The 18529-nt window shown below is 36.0% G+C and overlaps 1 protein-coding gene across 2 annotated transcripts in view; it reads right to left on the minus strand.

Moving 5' to 3' along the window:
* The window catches only part of Mis18bp1 (MIS18 binding protein 1), a 54249-nt gene that overhangs the window by 18860 nt on the left and 16860 nt on the right, over positions 1 to 18529 (minus strand). The window contains exons 7-11 of one of the 2 annotated variants that reach the window (XM_087208047.1): positions 13894 to 13981; positions 12782 to 12936; positions 9632 to 9777; positions 8552 to 8648; positions 5474 to 6338 (exon numbers count right to left, since the gene is read on the minus strand). In XM_087208047.1, the coding sequence (XP_087064173.1) occupies positions 5474 to 6338; positions 8552 to 8648; positions 9632 to 9777; positions 12782 to 12936; positions 13894 to 13981 (1351 nt within the window). Of the gene's footprint in view, positions 1 to 5473; positions 6339 to 8551; positions 8649 to 9619; positions 9778 to 12781; positions 12937 to 13893; positions 13982 to 18529 lie in introns of both variants that reach the window. The other variant, XM_087208046.1, reaches the window with a different exon arrangement.

The raw sequence follows: 18529 nt of genomic DNA on the forward strand, positions 1-18529 counted from the left end.
TAAACTCTTTATCAGAAAGTTTTATGCTTGGGAGGGATAGAAAAATAAGGTGGTCTGGATATGACCAATGCATGATGTAGGCATGTATAGAGCTCTCACAGTAAATCTCATTAACAATTAATGTGCTAACAATAATAAAAAGAAACTACAAGTTGAGCATCCACTATCTGAAAAAAAAGTTTTATGCTTGATTTCTGTTTCAGTATATATGCTGTTGAAGCAAGCACATGCTTGATTTCTTGTACTCTTAATTTATACACCTCAATATATTGTATTATTTTTTTGAGACAGGGTCTCAGTATGTAGTTCAGGATGGCCTTGAACTCACTAAGTAGCCCAGGCTGGCCTCAACTTGGGGCCATCCTCCTGCCTCAGCCACCTCAATGCTGGGATTACAAGCATGTGCCACCATGAGTAACCTCAGTATTTTAGAAAAAATGTTCTCAATTAAGGAAAGCAAATGAAATAAAAAAATATATTACTAAACATAATGTAGTTCCCAATTCAACATATGAATTACTTTCTAAAAGTTCACTTGTAAATGATTGTTCACAACCTGGTATACATGCTACCATCCCCACCTACAGTAAAAAAATGATATCACTGGCTGACAAGTTCAGCCAGAAAATATCTATTTAAATCACCAATTAGCCTTAAAATGGTACTTATCCAAAATGCTTCAGATTTTAGAATATTTGTGTATATATATAATGAGAGATTTTGGGGGATGGGACCCAAACCTGGACACCAAATTTGTTTCCTGCATACCTAGTACCCTAGATCAAAAGTTTTTGGTTTTGCCATGCTAGTGACTGAACTCAGCCATATGTATGTGAAGCAAGCACTGTACCACTGAGCTACATCTTCTTACCAAAGGTAATTTTTTACGCAGTATTTTTAGTATGCCTGTGACCCATCACATGAGGTCAGTGGTGGATTTTTCCACCTGTGGTATTCGTCAGCATTCAAAAAGTTTTAGTTTCTGGAGCATTTCTGATTTTCAGGTTAGGGATGTTCAACCTGTACTAAAGTGTTATTTCAACCATACCTTTAAGTTTACTATTTCTTTGACAAAACATAAAGTGGTTTTCCACATTCATAGTTCTACAAGCACAGATTCAACGAAAATATTCAGGGGAAAAAATACATCTATGATGAACACATACAAATTTTTTTTCTTGTTAGCATTTCCTAAACAATACACTAGAGCTATTTATGTATTATTTACATTATAGTCAGTATTATAAGTAATTAGAGATGATTTAAAATATACAGGAGGATTGTGTAGGTTATATGCAAATACTACATAACTGTATACAAAGGACTTAAACACCTACAGATTTTGGTATCCACAGTTGGTCCTAGAATTAATCTATATGTATGGAGGGCTGAATGTATTTTTCTGGTCTGTAGGCATACGCTTCACACAGTGGTATGCTAGCAAATTTTTAGTCAGCTCTCTGAGGTTACAAAGCTCTGAAGTATAGTGTCTTCCAATGTCCATATGGTAAATATCACTACTGTGGTTGATTTCAAGCTATGAGCCTGACATCACTGAAGGTGATGAGCCGGTAGGAAATGTGCTAGCACCCTACTATTATATACTATTTTCACCAAACCTAGATGCAGAACCAAACCTCAAGGAAGTGATGAGTTTTGAGTATTGCTTTTATTTTTAATATTTCATTGCAAGTTAGCATAATTAAATTTTTAATGTCTGTTTAACAACTGATCTGTAAAATTTCTCAAAATTTTAACAGCCAAGGATTTAGCTCAGTGGTTCCACCACCTGCCTTGAAAGTGCAAGGTCCCGAGTTTGATGCCTGGTACCAAAAAAAGGTATTGCTGTTTAGGCAGGGTGTGGTGGCGCATGCCTGTAATCCCAGCACTCGGAAGAGTCAGGAGGATCACTGCAAGTTCCAGGATAGCCTGGGCTACATAGTGAGTTCAAGGCCAGTTTAAACTACAAAGCGAGACCCTGTCTCAAAACAACAACAACAAAAACCCCCAAACAACAACAAAACAAAACAAAACAACCTCAAAAAACCCAAACATTTAACAGTTAACTCTTGTGAACAGCTAGCAGTTGACTATTGCATGCCTTCCATATATGAATGGGAAATAAATACTTACAGGCATTAAACATTTGTTACTGAATGCTCTCTTTTGCATAATTAATCACTTTGTAAATGTTCTAAAATGGAGGATTAGAAGGATTTGGGGATCAAGCTTCCCAATTTGTGTAGGTATATAGCTTATTTCCAAGTCTAGGACTGTCTAAAAGGGTTACTTTTTATAACAGAAATATTAAATGCATTTAATAATAAATGGTCAATAACTAACAAATACCCTCTAGATTATCCCAGGTAATTAAAAAAAATAAATGTAAACATGAAACTCCAGTCCTGTTTAAAACTTCATTATGCTTGCTGGGCACAGTGGCATATGCCTATAATCCTAGCACTCTAGAGACTGAGGCAGGAGTATCGCCACGAGTTCCAGGCCAGCCTGAACTACACAGTGAGACCCTGTCTCAAAAACAAAACAAAACTGGGCTGGGGATTTAGCTCAGTGGTTCTGCCGCCTGCTTCCCAAGCACAAGGTCCCGAGTTCAATCCCTGACACAAAAACAAAACAATAACTTCATTATTTTTAGCATAAAACCCAAAATCTTTACTGTGATCTATATTATTTCTTGACACACTAATCTCATCTTGTATTGCTCTTTCCTCAGCAATTAGTATTCTAGTTGTTTTATCCTTCTTTCAGTATTTCTAAATATGCCTCTCTCATTCTACATGTATATATGCTGTTCCAGCTAAAATTCATATACTTTCAATCTCTGGCTTAAATATTTCTTATGTAACTTCTAGATATTAGTTCAAATATCCATCTAAGCTAGCTCAGAGTGCCTTGATAAGGATTTTTATAAACTTCTTACACTGATGACTGTGTGTGCTGACTCTAGCATGATAAGAGGTACAAAGCAGTGGGTTATGACTCTGATTTCCTTGAGGAGTTGACAGTAAAAATGCAAGCAAGTAAATAAGCAAGTAAGTAAAATAAGCACATAGACTATAAACACTACTCTGGAAGATTTCAATCCAGTAGGTCTGAGATGGCAGTACTCTGCATTTTTCACAAGCTTTGCAGGAATTCTTTTGCTGTGCAGTCAGGACTGGAATTGCTTTTTGTTGTTTATAAGAATGAGATACCACTTCTTTTTTTCTTTGGTACCAGAGATCGAACTCGGGACCTTGTGCAGGCGCTGAGCTAAATCACTGGCCCTATATCACTTCTAATTAAGTAGCAGGAGTAAGTGATAACAAGGAAAGATTTTAGGAAGGTGGTGATAGGTGAGAGGTAGTTCTCTCTGAGTTTTAGGTATGCTGGACCTCAACTGATGTTATTGTAGCCCCTGTAGGATTCCAAGGGCCTTAAAGGGAAAGGGAAAAGAAAGATAACTAGTGGGTTTCTTCTACTTTTTAGTGTTAGAGGTCCCTTTTCTTGCTCAACCCAGAACTGAGTATCTTCTATGTGAACTTTCTTTGTGCCTTAATACCCACTTAAACTTTCTGGTATCCTTGTATCTAACTCAGGGGTAAAGAGGAAAAATTGGAAACTTACTGTTAGTCTGATGCCACTTAACATTCTAGATTTCTCCAATTAACTCATTATTATTTATTTCCTAAACTGACAAAAATCTGTTTGTGCGTTCTATCCAGGTTTTATAGCTGCACAGAACAAATGGCGGAGTATACTTATTCCACCTTTGAGAACTAAAATCTCTGCAGTCCAGGCATCTTAAAATTTCTTTAGATGATTTAGACAAACAGTAAAGGTTGAGAATGAGGAAATAAGGAGGTCTACAGCTGGAAAAGATAAAATCATAACACGGTATGCGCTTGATCCAAGCAGAACCAGCAGTATATAATTTGAGATCAGTACGAATGCAATGAAGATCTAACAGAACCACAGCTATGTATTAAGATTAATCTGGAAATATCTGAGGCTACTACTGCCTAGCATACACAAGGCCCTAAGTTCTGTACCCAGTGGTGCAAAAACAAAAACAGAAACAAACAAGCAAAAAAAAAAAAAAAAAAAAAAAAAAAATCCAAAATTACGGCTTCCCCAATTTAGGAAAAAGGCATCAAAGGTCTGAAAATGAAGTGTCAAAATATGAAGCGTGCAGATAAAATAGCTCTTTGCCAAATGATTAGAATTTTTTTAAAAAAATAATGATGACAAAGAGCTGAAAGCTAGCTGATGGGAAAGAATTATAGTTCCAGAAATAAGAATGAGCAGGCAAAGTAAGCAGAGGCATGGGAAAATAAGTTTAAGCTTTTCTGCCTTTACTGTATTACATTAGATTCACAAGTAAGGTAAATAGGAGAATTCAGCAGGGCATGGTGGCACATGCTTGTAATTGCTGGTACTCAGGAAGCTGGGGCAGGGGGAATCACAAGTTATAGGCCAGCCTGGGCAATTTAATGAGAACCTGTCTTAAAAAATAAAAAGGGCTGAGGACGTGAGGCTCTGGAGTCAATCCCTCGTATGGGGGAAAATAATTCAGGGCCAGAGATACAGACTTTGGAGTCACTGTATAAAGAGGAAAGTTAGAATTTTGGGTGGATGTAAGATCACTGAGTAGGGTATCAGCAAAAAGCACCCAAGAAGAACTTTGGAAAGGAAAAAAAGACTCCCTTTTCTGCCTGAAAATAAGAAGAAAAACACCTGGAAAACCGAAAAGTATGATATTATGGAGATGCATTAGGAAAAATGTTTCAAGAAAATAGATTTGAAAATGAATCCCAAACGTTGTAAAGTTAGAGAGGTACAAAGGAAATGAACACTAAATGTAGAATGTGCCTGTGTCACCTTTCACTCCTTTATCAATCACATATTCATTTCTTTCTATCAGCATAACACTATACTCTGGTATCAGCCATTTATAAATAAGCAAGTGAGCAAACAAACATATCCCTTTATCATCAAACTCCCTTCTATTACCCTGAAGTTTTTTGTTTGTTTGTTTATTGGTAACAAAGATGTCAGGACCTTGCTCTTATGAGGCAGGTGGCAACACCACTGAGCTAAATCCAGGGCCCAGCCCTGAACTTTTCTACACCCCATCATCACCATGTTTGTTGGTTGCCCACCCAGGTTTTCCTTACTTCTTTCTTTATCTTCTTTTACCCATTAACACTTCATCACTCAATTATGGTCTGGTTTCCATAAGACCACTACTGAAAACGCTTGTCAAGTCTATGTAGCTAAATCTAATTCTAATCACACTTAATTTATCAAAGCAATACACAAGAAATCCCACTCTTCTGAAAAAAAACTATTTGCATCACTACAGTGATAATCCCTGGAAGTCATCCAATCAGCTCCTTACTGCTCTTTTTTATACATTTAACTGCTTTGTAATCACTGTGTATATATTCCAGAGTCAAGTCTAGCTACTTACCAATGAAGTTTCTGTAATTCTTTCTCATTCCACTCTTCATCCTGATTTATGCCAGGTAAACATTTTAAGGAAGGCTTGTTAGTTTTGTCAGGTTCCATTGCCTCAACTGAAAACTCATTTCTAACACCACATTTCAGAAGAGTTTCTTTAGCAGAAGACCTAGGTTTCTTGTGTTTGACATGATACTCCATGTTACTTTCCTCAGTTTCAGATTCTGAAGTCACTATGATATGCCTTGCGGTGTTTTTTTTGCTTTTGCTCAGGTGAGCAACTGTTTCTTTGCTATTTCTTGCCCTGTTTTTCTTAACTCCAGCTTTCCTTCTAATTTCCTTTTCAGTTTCACTCTCTTCACTTGACAAATCTGATGAGGACTGACAATTATAAAATGACACAGCTACTTCATTTTCAATTTTCTTCAATTTTGATGGCAACCTGATATTTTTCTTAAAGTCTCGAATGCCCATGTGTTCATTTTTAGGGCTAGGTGTTTTTATTTTCTGGTTGACAGTGAGTAAATCACATTCATTGCAATATTCCTTGTTTTTACTTTTATGATCCACACTGTACTCAGATGTATTTCCTAAAGTCTCTGTGGACTTATTGATGGAACTTTCATTTAAGTCTGGTTCACTTTTTTTTTGAGGCTTTGGCACTAAAAACTCTGTCGTTGCTTTCCTGGTGTCATAGAACAGATTATACTTCTTGCATTTTTGCTCTATCACCTTCTTAGTTTTAAGTGGTGTTACTAAAATACAAGCTTCTTTCTGATTGACAGTCATGTATTTTCTCTCTTCAGCTGAAAAAAACTGTTCCCGTGAAGTCAAAATATCAGTAGATACATCTGATTCTTCACTTCTCTCTCTAACTTCATAAGACAAAAACCAAAGACCAAAATCTCAAATTAGCCCCAAACATATTTAAGCATAAGAAAAATATTTTCACAAATAAAATGTATTTTATTTTAAGTCTCACTGTACAGCTTATTATTATATTAATCTTCTTGAAGCATAGGTCTAGTCAGATCACTGCCCCTTCAAATATAAACACACACACCTATTTATACAAACCTGTCAATGACTTCTTGTAGTCTCCTGGAAATCATAGGCTCTGCCTGGTCTTCAATCTATTTCCAATCTTTCTCTGTCCTCAAATGTGAACTGTATTCTAGGTTTGTTTGTTTGTTTATTTATTTACTGGTACCAGGGATTGAACTCGGGTCCTTGCGCTTGCACAGCAGGCGACGAAACCACTGAGCTAAATCCCGGGCCCCTGTATTCTAGGTTTATTAGACCACTTATTGCTTCTCAAATGTGCTTTGTTCTTAACTTTCATTAATGCTAATTCTACTTGAAAATTTCCCTTTACTAACAAACCAAATCACTATATGCTTTGATTTTATTCTCTAACCTACTTGGTCCACAAACTTTGTCTTGATTTCCCTCAACTGAATGAAAGCTGTTTCCATACTACTTATGTCCTGTATTATAACCACACATCAGTCTTATCTTTTAATTAGACTGGAAAAATAGTTAATGGTAAGAATTTTATTTTCATGTTTAGATATTTTGGCCAATGTTAGTAAGATGAAAATAGTTGTTAAATCAACTCTTTAGAGGTCAAATATTTAGAAGACATAAGAAAAACATACGTCACTAAAACCTTACTGGGCATGTGTACTGTATATGAAATAGAAGTTGTGCTAGATAAGGATGTAAGTAACCAACATGGAACAACCTGAGAAGCTTTGTTATTTCATGTCTCTAAGGAAAGCAAATTAAAAGAAGTGCAATTTTCTAATTTGAAACTTAAGGGCCAGGGATTTAGCTCAGTGGTTCCGCTGCCTGCCTCGCAAGCGCAAGGTCCTGAGTTTGATCGCCGGCACCAAAAAAAGAAACTTAAGATAACAGAAGCTAAACTAAAATTGTAAATTTAAACAATCTAAATGTAATTATAAATACATATAAAGTATCACACTAATCATCATAATGAAATATGCCAACAACCTACACATACTATATGCCATTGTTTATAAGATTAACGACAAATTGAAAGGCTAATGGATAATACTGAATACTGGAGAAAAAAAAAACCCTCTAAATTATAATTTAAAAGAAGTGGTACTAATCAAAAGCAATGTAAAAAGTTTCTACAAATTTTATTTATAGCCACCATATATCTTCAATTTTTTTGCTATTATTTTGTTTTTGGTTTTTTGAGACAAGATCTTGCTATGTAGCTCGGGTTAGCCTGAAACTCACCATGTATCCAAGGGGTGTCCAAATCACAGAGATCCTCCTGCCTCAGCTTCCCAAATGCTGGGATTATAGACATGTCCTACCACACCTGGTTTATACCTTCAAATTATAAGGAAAGTGTTTTCTTCTAACTCTTCATTAAATCCAACAAGTGTTCAGTTGGAATTTGAAAATTTTGAACATTCTGATTTTGAACAAAACACTGCTGTTCAATTTAAAAAATCACTTTCTTACATAATCTGAATAACAATTCAACCCATTCTAGATACTTTAACTTGTATGAATTTGTAATCTAAGCAATATTGCTTTCCTCTTTTATTTTTTGAATGCTTATAAATGTTTTTCATTTTCACTATTTTTCAGTTAACGAATATTAGAAAAATGCTATTAGACTGGTGGATTTAACCCAACATGAACTCTTGTACTTGCTATTATGTGCAGAAAAGGCTCTGTAAATTCTGGTATACAGGACATCAACAAATCACTCTGAAAATCCACACACATACAAAAATTACGATATTAACTTCATAAAAGGAATCAGGCTTTAAACATTCTTGTAAGTATATTTTAAATGATGTCCAATTTTATGTTCCAAATAAAATTATTTAGTACCCAAATTAAAGAACAGAAATAACGTGGCATTTAAAGTAATATGTTATTTCACTATGCAAATCATTGTCAAAATAACAAGTAAACATTTAAAAATATTAAAACCATTTACCATTTTAGAGAAGAAAATTTATAGGATCATCTTTATCATATTAAAAACATTTCAAATAGTAGCCTCCTACTTATCACTGCAAAACCATTAAAGATACATTACCTTGTTTTTGACTTTTAGTTATTCTTTTATTTATTCCTTCACAATTTTTGAGTTTCTTTGAAGACAATTGTTTATACTCTCTTTTGACAATTAATTCCTTCAAAACAAAATGAAAAGAATTTGCCTTTATTTTAACAACCACTATTTAAACATGATCTCCAACATTTTTACAGCATGCATCAAACATACAAACTTGTAGGTGCTTCTAAATTCTATTAATGTTGACATTCAGAAACTCATTTGCTCTGCCTGACCTGTAAAAGCACATTCCGGGCATCCATGATCCTGTATAATTTCTTTATTTTTAAGTGCTTTTTATATACTTTACTTCATTTACTTTTTCAATGAAAGACTGGGAAAATAAGTATCAAGGCATTTACTTATAGTTTCAAAGTTGATGAAAGGCTATGAACATTATAGGACAATTACAATGAAATCAACATGGAAAGAGCATTTCAAAATGGAGTCAGAAGACCTTCAAGGGAGGACTTATACAGGATTTCAGCTACTGCCCAGGAATGTGAACTTTGGCTATCTTCTGACTGGGCAGCTGGAACAGATGGTTACATTGTACTCGTATTATGACATTTTTATTAAGCATACACCTTATTTTCTTTATCTTCTTTTGGTCACATAGCTCCTGTCACAAGCATCTGTTCTCCAACAGCAGCTTCCTCACAAAAGAATTTTCACTGGATTGAAGTAATTCAACAACCATTTGCTCAATATAAGCTCTCACTTTCCCAGCCTTCTCTGGAATACTGATTCAGACCTATCTGAATCTGTTTCCTGAACTGCAATTTCTTCGAGTCTAAATGAAGTCCCTTTCACTTTTGCAATTTCTAAGTTTGGATTGATTGATAAAACTATTACTTATCAAACAAAACATGTGTCTTATGACTTGGTCCTGAACCCTTTCAAGTATCACACCATTCTTTTTTTTGGGTACTGGGGATCGAACTTGGGTCCTTGTGCTTGCAAGGCAGGCAGCAGAACCACTGAGCTAAATTCCCGGCCCTCACACCATTCTTGTAAACATCAAACAACACATAGTAATTAATTTCTTACCTGATTCCTTACCTGTAAGTTATCACCTCCTACACTGTCAATAGCTTTATTTACTTGGTCAGGTGGGAGCATTGTTTGTGGTTTACTTTGATAATTACTATTGCCAATGTTTACTTTTGTAGTTCCTGGCAACCCTCTTTGCTTATTATTTTTCAGTTCTGCGAGTACAAGATGGAGAATTCAATAAGTGATTACATAAAAGGTAAACTGCTTTTATACATTAAAGAGCTAACTTTGCAAAAAATCAGTATCACATTCAAATAATTTTATTATGACGAAAACCAATTTCATTGGACAAAATCACTCTGTATAGGGTTTTGTGTGATATTTAAGACACTTGATATCTCACAGTTTTAAACAAAGATCTAATAAATTATACTAGGAAAATGATAGAACCATAATAAAATACAGTAGCATCTGTCCGTAAACTGAACTTCCTGAAGGAAGGTATCTGGGTCTTAATTGTCTCCAAGTTCCTAAGAGTTAACACAGATCAAGATCTTTAGAAGGTGTTTTATTTTTTAAATTTTAATTTATTAGTTCATGTTTGTGATACATAATGACTATTTTTTTTTTTTCTTTTGGTACCGGGGATTGAATTCGGGACCTTGTGCTTGCGAGGCAGCCGGTGGATATAATGACTATTTTCATTGTGGGTATTTGGTACATGTACATGACACATCTTGATTCTTTTTTTACATTCCTTTTCCCTTCCTTCCTTCTTCCTTCCCTTCATCTCCTGGTCCCCTTCCCATTTGCAGTAGATCTATCTCCCTGTTTTATCTATCTTTTCTTTGTTCTTTTTTATTTATACTTATCATATAGGTGAAATCACACAGTATTTAAGCATGTGATTTATTTCACTTAACATTATGTTTTCAAGGTGAATCCATTTTCCCACAAATGATTCAAATTATCCTTTATAGTATCTTTATCAGTTCAACTGCTGATGGACATAAAGGCTGCTTCCAGGATTTAGCTACTGTGAGTGGAGTTGTGCTGCTGTAAACATGGATATGCATGTATCACTGTATTATGATATTTTTAACTCTTCCAGGAAGATATCTAGAAGGGGAATAGCTGGGTTGAATGGAAGTCTCCTTTCAGTGTTTTGAGGAATTCTCACCATTATGAAATCAGTATAGAGAAGTTTTTGGTTTTTTTTTTGGTACTGGGGATCGAACTTGGGACCTTGTGCTTTTGAGGCAGGCGCCAGAACCACTGAGCTAAATCCCCAGCCTGAGGAGTTTTGAAATTGAGTGATTACCTATCAAATTTACAAATTTAGCTCAAATTCCTAAAAGGTGCTGCTGCGGGGTGGATAAGATCTAAGAACAAGAAGATTAACAAATAATAAGTAGATTCACTTCTAAGAATATTTTTGATTTAGAAGTAAAATAGCATTTAGAAGTCAATAGCAGGTCCTATAGTCCCAGGACTCCAGAATACTCAAATGGTCTAGCAATGACAATAAGAAGTATACCTTATTTAGGGCAAAAAGTTGACTTTTTTTTTGTACTAGGAATTGAACCCAGGGACTTTGCATTGAGCTGTATCCCCAGCCCCTCTCCTTTAAAGAAAATTTTAAGATGGTGGTTGCTAAATCGCTGAGCTGCTCAGGCCAGGCTCGAACTTGCAAACTTCCTGCCTATTGTTCCCAGAGTGCTGGGATTATAAGCCTGCACCACAATGTCCAGCTAAGTAACTTCTGATAACTAAGGGGTACATGACTTTTTTGCTAGCTCTGGGCAAGCTAGCTCTGCCATCTACATGTTAAATTATCCCTTTCTCTGTACTAGTAAGGATAAGCAAAGTGTCAAGGAAGTAAGTTCAGTAAGAGCCAGGAAGGGAGCGGTTAGAATGAGGTACAGGTACATCTATATCCAATATAGTACCATGTGAGTGTGTGTGTGTGTTACTGGGGATTGAACCCAGGTCCTTGTGTTAGGCAAGTGTTCCACTACTAGGCTACATCCCCAGCCCTTTTTTTTTTTTAACTTTGAGATAAGGTTTTGCTAAGTTGCTAAATTGTCCAAGTTGGGTTTGAACTTGTGATCCTGCTGCCTCAGCCTCCCAAAGTCCTGGGGGATTACAGATGTGCACCATCATGCCTGGCTCTCCAGCCCTTTTTAAATTTTATTTTGAAACAAGGTCTCACTAAATTGGTGAGGTTGGCGGCTTTAAACTTTGAATCCTCCTGCCTTTGCCTCTCGAGTAGCTGGGATTACAGGCACATGGCCATCATACCCAGTTTGGTGCTGTTTTTGAGTCTTGAATTCAAATTTTATAATTAAGAATTATTTTTTGCATGAGTTTTACAGCTTGTAGTTTACAAGAACAAGGTAAAATTTAAAAGATATGTATATGTATACGTATATAACCAGTTTTAGTAACTTACTCATCCATATTATTTAGAAATGGCTATAAATTAATGTTTATATACCTTGGGGGTGGGAGTGGGATGTCAGGCAGATTATGGGGGTGGTAAAGAGCTGACACAGAACAGTTCTGCCAGCTCCCTTTATAGCAATGCCCATTCAATAAAACATGCTATTTCCTCCTTGAAAGCAAGCTTTTTCCTATTAGGGGGTATAAAATTTAGCATTATTTGTAGGTTTTTACTGGAAGTTTGGGGTAGGTTGGCAGCCTAAACATCTTGGGTCTAGGAAACTAAAAGAACAATTATCTTTCATTAATACATTTATCAGTGTATTGGAGATCATTTGTATTTTAATTAAAAGGTTTATATAATGAAATTAGCTGAAAGATGACCATGACGTGTCTGCATCACAGTTATGTCAGGAGTGAAAAAAGTAGGAATTTTTTTTTGTGTGTGTTTGTGTGTGTGTATGGTACTGAAGACTGAACCCAGAGGTTTTGTACAGAGCTACATCCCCAACTCTTTCTTATTTTTCATTTTGAGACAGGGTCTTGTCAAGTCACTAAATTCCCCAGATTGGGCTTGAACTTGTGATCCACCTGCCTCAGCCTTCCAGAGTGCTGGATTTACAGGTGTGTGCCACCATACCTATCTTAAAAAAAAAAAAAAAGTAATTTTCTGGTAGTATAAAGCAAAGAACGTGATACCATATATACAATATATAATGTAGAGACCATTAAGAATTTATCACTATGCCCAAAGAAAACCAAGGCCAAACATACCAAAGTTATCACAGTCATGGTCATAGGTGGTGCTGGTCTTTTGGACGTCATCTGTTAGGTTTTCTGCATCATTTTTCACTGATTTTGGTAGGCCAGGGACAGATCTTACAGTTTTCTGTTTTTGTCTGGCCTTTTTCATTTTCCTTTCATCAGCCCTAAAAACAAGTATATTATTTTTCCTCTGATAATGGTTTTCAGAAATATTATTTTTCTCTAATATTGCCAACAAATAAAAAAATGAAAGTCCCTCACATAAAGCTCTTTTTTCCTCCCAGGCAAGAGTATCTTTAATGTTGTATTTTTAATCCTTTGATGCTTCCATCCCCTCCTGTCCCCAAAACTCAAGTACAACCTCCTAAATGCTTCCAACTCCATTCTCTAATAGTTCCTACTTAAGCTGACATTATAAGAAAACTATGGGGCAAATGCTGCCAGCTACCAAGTTCTGTAAATGAAGTTTACTGAAACACAGTGATGCTCATCCATTCACATACTACTACTCAGAGCTGCTTTTTGCTACAAAGGCAGGAGTGAGTGGTTGGAATACAGGCAACATGTCCACAAAAATATAACCTGACCTTTTACAGGAAAAAAACTGCCAGTCTCCACTGTAAATTATTTATATTGTGATTAACTTAAACTCCACATCCCCCATTAGCTTCCAAAAGACAAGAATTAATCAAATTCTTTGTTTTCCCAGGGTCAATCATAGTGTCTGCTAAGTAGGTGACACTCAATGACTACTGATAGTAAGTGAGAGAAAAATACTCAACAACTTCAGCCTAATATTGACAGCTACATGGCTCTCAACAAGTAGGTGACTGAAAAAGACTCCTTGAAATATGCCACAAGTTTTATTTTCCTTTTAGATTTACTCCACATGACAAAAATTCAGGTGAAGTGTTATTGTTTCTGAAACTCTCGTAAGATCAAAGATAACTTCAAAATAGGCACCCCCTCAAAAAACCCCCCCCACAAAAAACTGAAAAACTAAAACACTGGTTTACACGAGTATATATATTTATTACATTTTGTGCCTAAAGTGGGTATTTTTAAATTAATGACAATTATACAATAAAGTTAAAATTCAAAAACTTAAAAGAACACTTTACCTTAATTGTTCTAGAAAATTAGCAATGTACTCTTTCCAATTTTTTGGAAATCCAAACATGAATTTTCTTGTGAGATAATATGGATATCCTAGTTAATAAAAAGAAAATTATCTAAAAGCCTAGATTTTAAAAGAGATATCATTAATCCATTAAATCAGTCAAGAAAAATATACATATACTTATTGTTCACAGGCACTGTCAATAGATACCGAGGATTTAGCAGTTAACAAATATCAGATAAAGATCCCTGCCTGTATAGAAAGCAAACCAATAAACAGAAAGTCTTATTTGCTAGATGGTATTGCAGGGAAGTTGGTAACGATGTTCATGGGGGAGAAAATAAATTTTAAAAAGGTCAGGGAAGTTCTCATTGAGATAGTGAGCAAAGTGCTAAAAAACCTGAGAGAATGAGCCATGTAGAAGTAGAGTTAAAACATCAAAAGCAACAGAAAATGAAAAGCCACAAAGCAAGAATATACCTGGCCTGTTTGTGGAACAATAAGATTAGTGTTGTTGCAGAGGCATGAGCTGTCAGTACTAGGAGGCTCCTCAAATGGGCAATAGACGCAGCAGGTGAACATGGTTTTGGGATCATTTTATGGACCTGGCCATTAATTTGGGGCAAAATGGGAAGCTATGGAAAGATTCCATGCAGAGGAGCTACTGGATCTATGACTTTAATAGGACTGTATTAGCCTCTATTTTGAGAAGAGTATATGAAGTACAAGTAGAGGAAGAATGAGACCAGTTAGGAGATCATTATAACAATCCAGACAAAAGATGAAGGAAGTCTGGACCACAGGGAAGGTAGTAGGGGTAGTAGAGGTCTGGGTTTTGGATATATTCTGGAGGTAACGCCAGTGGGATGTACCGAAATGTTGGATGTGGATATGAGAGCAATTAAGGACTTAAAAATATCTCCAAGGACTTTGGCTAGCCACTAGAAGAATGGAAAAATGGTGAGGAGTATAGGTCAAGCAGATTTAAGGGAGAAGATTAGGGTTTAGACATTATAGACATTCAAGTGGAGATGTCAAATGAGCACATGGAAAATAAAGTGGATACTTAGGGTAAGCCTTGGCTTGAAATATAAAATTGGCATTTGTTATCATACAAATGATAACATATAGGAAGAGAAAAGGAATCAGCACAGAACCAAGAGTAGAAAGAGCCCTAAACTTCTCCATTATTTAGAAGAAAAAAGGAAAACACAAAGAAGGAACAATTAGGGAGCATGAATATTGAAATACGGTAGTTCAGAACCCAAATAAAGTATTTCAAGGAGGTAGGTGGATTAACTCTATTAATCGTATAGTGGATTTTGCCATTGGTAACTTTCATACAGGCTGTTTTTGTGATGAACTGGGGGATAAAGTATGATTAAAGAGTTAAAAAAATTGAGAATTTAAGGGAAATCAGATACAAGTAAGGTAAACCTTCTGAGTTTTGCTGTACAAGTATGGATAAAAAAGTTTTTTCAAACAGTATAGAAAATTACTGGAGCTGGGGATTTAGCTCAGTGGTTCCGCCGCCTGCTCTGCAAGCGCAAGGACCCGAGTTTGATCCCTGGTACCAAAAAAAAAAAAAAAAATTACTAGAGTGATGTCCTTGAATAAAAGAGGGAAGAGAGGAACCAGTGTACAAATGGACAGACTGACACAGACAGGAATAGGGATAGTACATCCATAATAAAAGCAGGTATGGATGCAACCAGAGGAGTAAAAGTGATAGAGAAATTCTCTTCTGATTGTTCCTCTGTTCAGGTTCTCCCTTTTCATCTCTCTTCTTACCTAAGAAAATATTAGGGAGGAGACTGTGGACATTTCCAAAAACCTGCAATAGTTATCAGGGAGGATGGGAGAGGAATGGATTAGGAAAGTATAGTAGGATGCCAAGCAACACACAAGGATCACTAAGGGACTATAACTTGTTGCTGGTAATTCTAAACTCAAAGTAGACTACGTTCAGTTATGCACAATGCATAGGTAGAAAATTAGATTTTATCAAGATTGGGGTTGTACCAGCTAGGTTCAAGAAAGACAGGAACCAGGAAGTTAAACTATATTCTTATAAAAGAAAAGTTAAATTACATTTTTATATATCTTTATATATACAGAGAAGTCCATTTGTTTTTTTATGACAAAACTTAAATTATAAATAATGAGAGCAAAGAGATCAATACTTAAGTTATACATGTGATCAAGTTTTAAATTGTTATTTTAAAATTCTAATTAAAAAAATCAAAAACACATATATGGATTTTATACTACTAGAAACATGGTTAAATACTTTACTTTGATACTTTACTCTGGTAAAATAATTTATCAGAGGAGGTGAACCTTCTGGGCCACCGTACCAATGCCCCCAGCACCGAGGAGCAGAGCTCGCCCCAGTGCAGAGGAGGTGAACCTACTGGACCACCGGACCACTGCCTCCAGCACTGAAGAGCAGAGCTGCCCCCAAGCAGAGGTGAACATTCTGGGGCACTGTATCACCAACCCCAGCGCTGAGGAAATGAGACCTGTGGGCACCAGCAGCATACCCCCCCCCCCAAATGGACACCCCCTTCCCCACCATTGAAATGAGAAAACACGTAAACCAGTCTCAAAACCAGACTTCCAGATCACCTAAAGCAACTCCAAAGGGAAATGAGATGGAACAATCTGATACTCAACCACCTGGACTCCCTGAACTCGCAACAAAAGAGGATCTGGAAAAAATGAAATCAGAAATAATTTCTCAGATAACAGCAGAGATTGTGCCCAAGGTGGAAGATATGATTAAGAAATCCAGAGAGGATACAGATAAAAAAATAGAGAAGCTGAGGAACATGATGGAATCCCAACATAGGAAACAAATGGAATCGATAAAACAGATGCAAACAGATTTCCAGGAAATTAAAAACTCCATTGAAAGTTTATGCAGGAGAATGAGCCAATGTGAGGACTGAATTTCAGATATAGAAGGTAAGATTATAATTAGTGACTAGGAAAAGAAAAATTTGTTTAAAATAGTAAGGGACCACGAGAAATCAATCGAGCAGCTGCTAGACAATGCAAAGAATAACATACGACTGATCGGACTCAAGGAAGAAACAGGAGAGAGTGCAGACGACATAAAAAAATTGTTCACAGAAGTGATGGCAGAAAATTTCACAAGCAGGGGAAAAGAACTTGACATACAGATAAGTGATGCATACAGGACTCCAACTAGCATTGATCAAAAAAAATCTGCATATAGGCATATTATAGTTAGGATTCCAGAAACCCAAAAGAAGAATAACATTCTATAAGCAGTTAGAGAAAAGAAACAAATCACATACAAAGGAAAGCCCATCAGAATCATAGCAGACTTCTCAACACAAACCCTCAAGGCAAGAAGAGCTTAAAGTGACGTATTCCAAGCCCTAAAGGAAAACATCCTTCAACCCAGACTGACACACCCTACAAAACTATCTTTCAAAATATATGGAGAAATAAGGTACTTTCATGACAAAGAGCACCTTAGGAACTTCATGAATACCAAACCAGCACTCCAAAGAATTTTAGACAATATCCTAGGAAAAAGATAATGAGGATCACAATCCTAGGTAGTCCTGCAGAATGAATCCATTGGGCATGACAAGAAATTAAAAGCAAAGGGGGAGAATCCAACAACAAGAAAAAGTCATGACAATGATAACTCAATAGGTATCAGTTATAACTATCAATGTTAATGGTCTCAATTCACCAATCAAAAGAAATAGACTGACAGAATGGGTCAAGAAGCAAGGCGGAACAATATGCTGTATATGAGAAGCACACTTAATTCAAAAAGAAACTCACAGACTGAAAGTTAAAGGGTGAAAAACAATACTCCATGTGACAGGAACCGCCCCAAAAGCAGGAATAGCTATCCTCTTTGCAGATCAAGTGGATTTCAAACCAATACTGATTAAGAGAGACAAAGAAGGAAACTATATCCATGTAAAGGGAACAGTCCAAGAGGAAGACATGACAATCATAATTATCTATGCACCAAACTCTACTGCACCCAACTATATAAAACAAATACTAATGGACATGAAAAATCAAATAAACACTAATACAATAGTAGTGGGGAACCTCAATACCCCATTGTCACAAATAGATAGATCAACTAGACAAAAAATAAGCAATGAAATACTAGAACTCATTCAAACTCTTTTAACAAATGAACTAAAGTAGACCACATACTCGCTCACAGAACATGTTTAAGTACTTGCAAAGGAATTGAAGTTATCCTCTGTATATTATCAGACCACAGTGCAATGAAATTGGAGATCAAAAGCAAAAGAAACCTCAAGAATTTCATAAACACATGGAAATTGAACAACACACTTGTGAATAATCAATGGGTCACAGAAGAAATTAAAGAAGCAATCAGACAGTTCCTACAATTAAATGACAATGACAATACAACATATCGGAATCTATGGGTCACAATGAAAGCAGTCTCAGGGAAATTCATAGCAGTGAATACTCCTATTAGGAAAATAGAGTGAGCCCAATTAAACAAGCTTCTAGAAATAGAAGAGCAGGACAAACCCAAAGCTCATACAAGGGAGGAAATTATAAAGATCAGAGGAGAAATCAGTGCAATGGAGACTAAGAGAATG

The sequence above is a fragment of the Heterocephalus glaber genome, unplaced genomic scaffold (assembly GCF_053883595.1).
Source record: "Heterocephalus glaber isolate CG9 unplaced genomic scaffold, H.glaber_assembly_v1.0 deba00000901, whole genome shotgun sequence".
NCBI classification, from domain to species: domain Eukaryota; kingdom Metazoa; phylum Chordata; class Mammalia; order Rodentia; family Bathyergidae; genus Heterocephalus; species Heterocephalus glaber.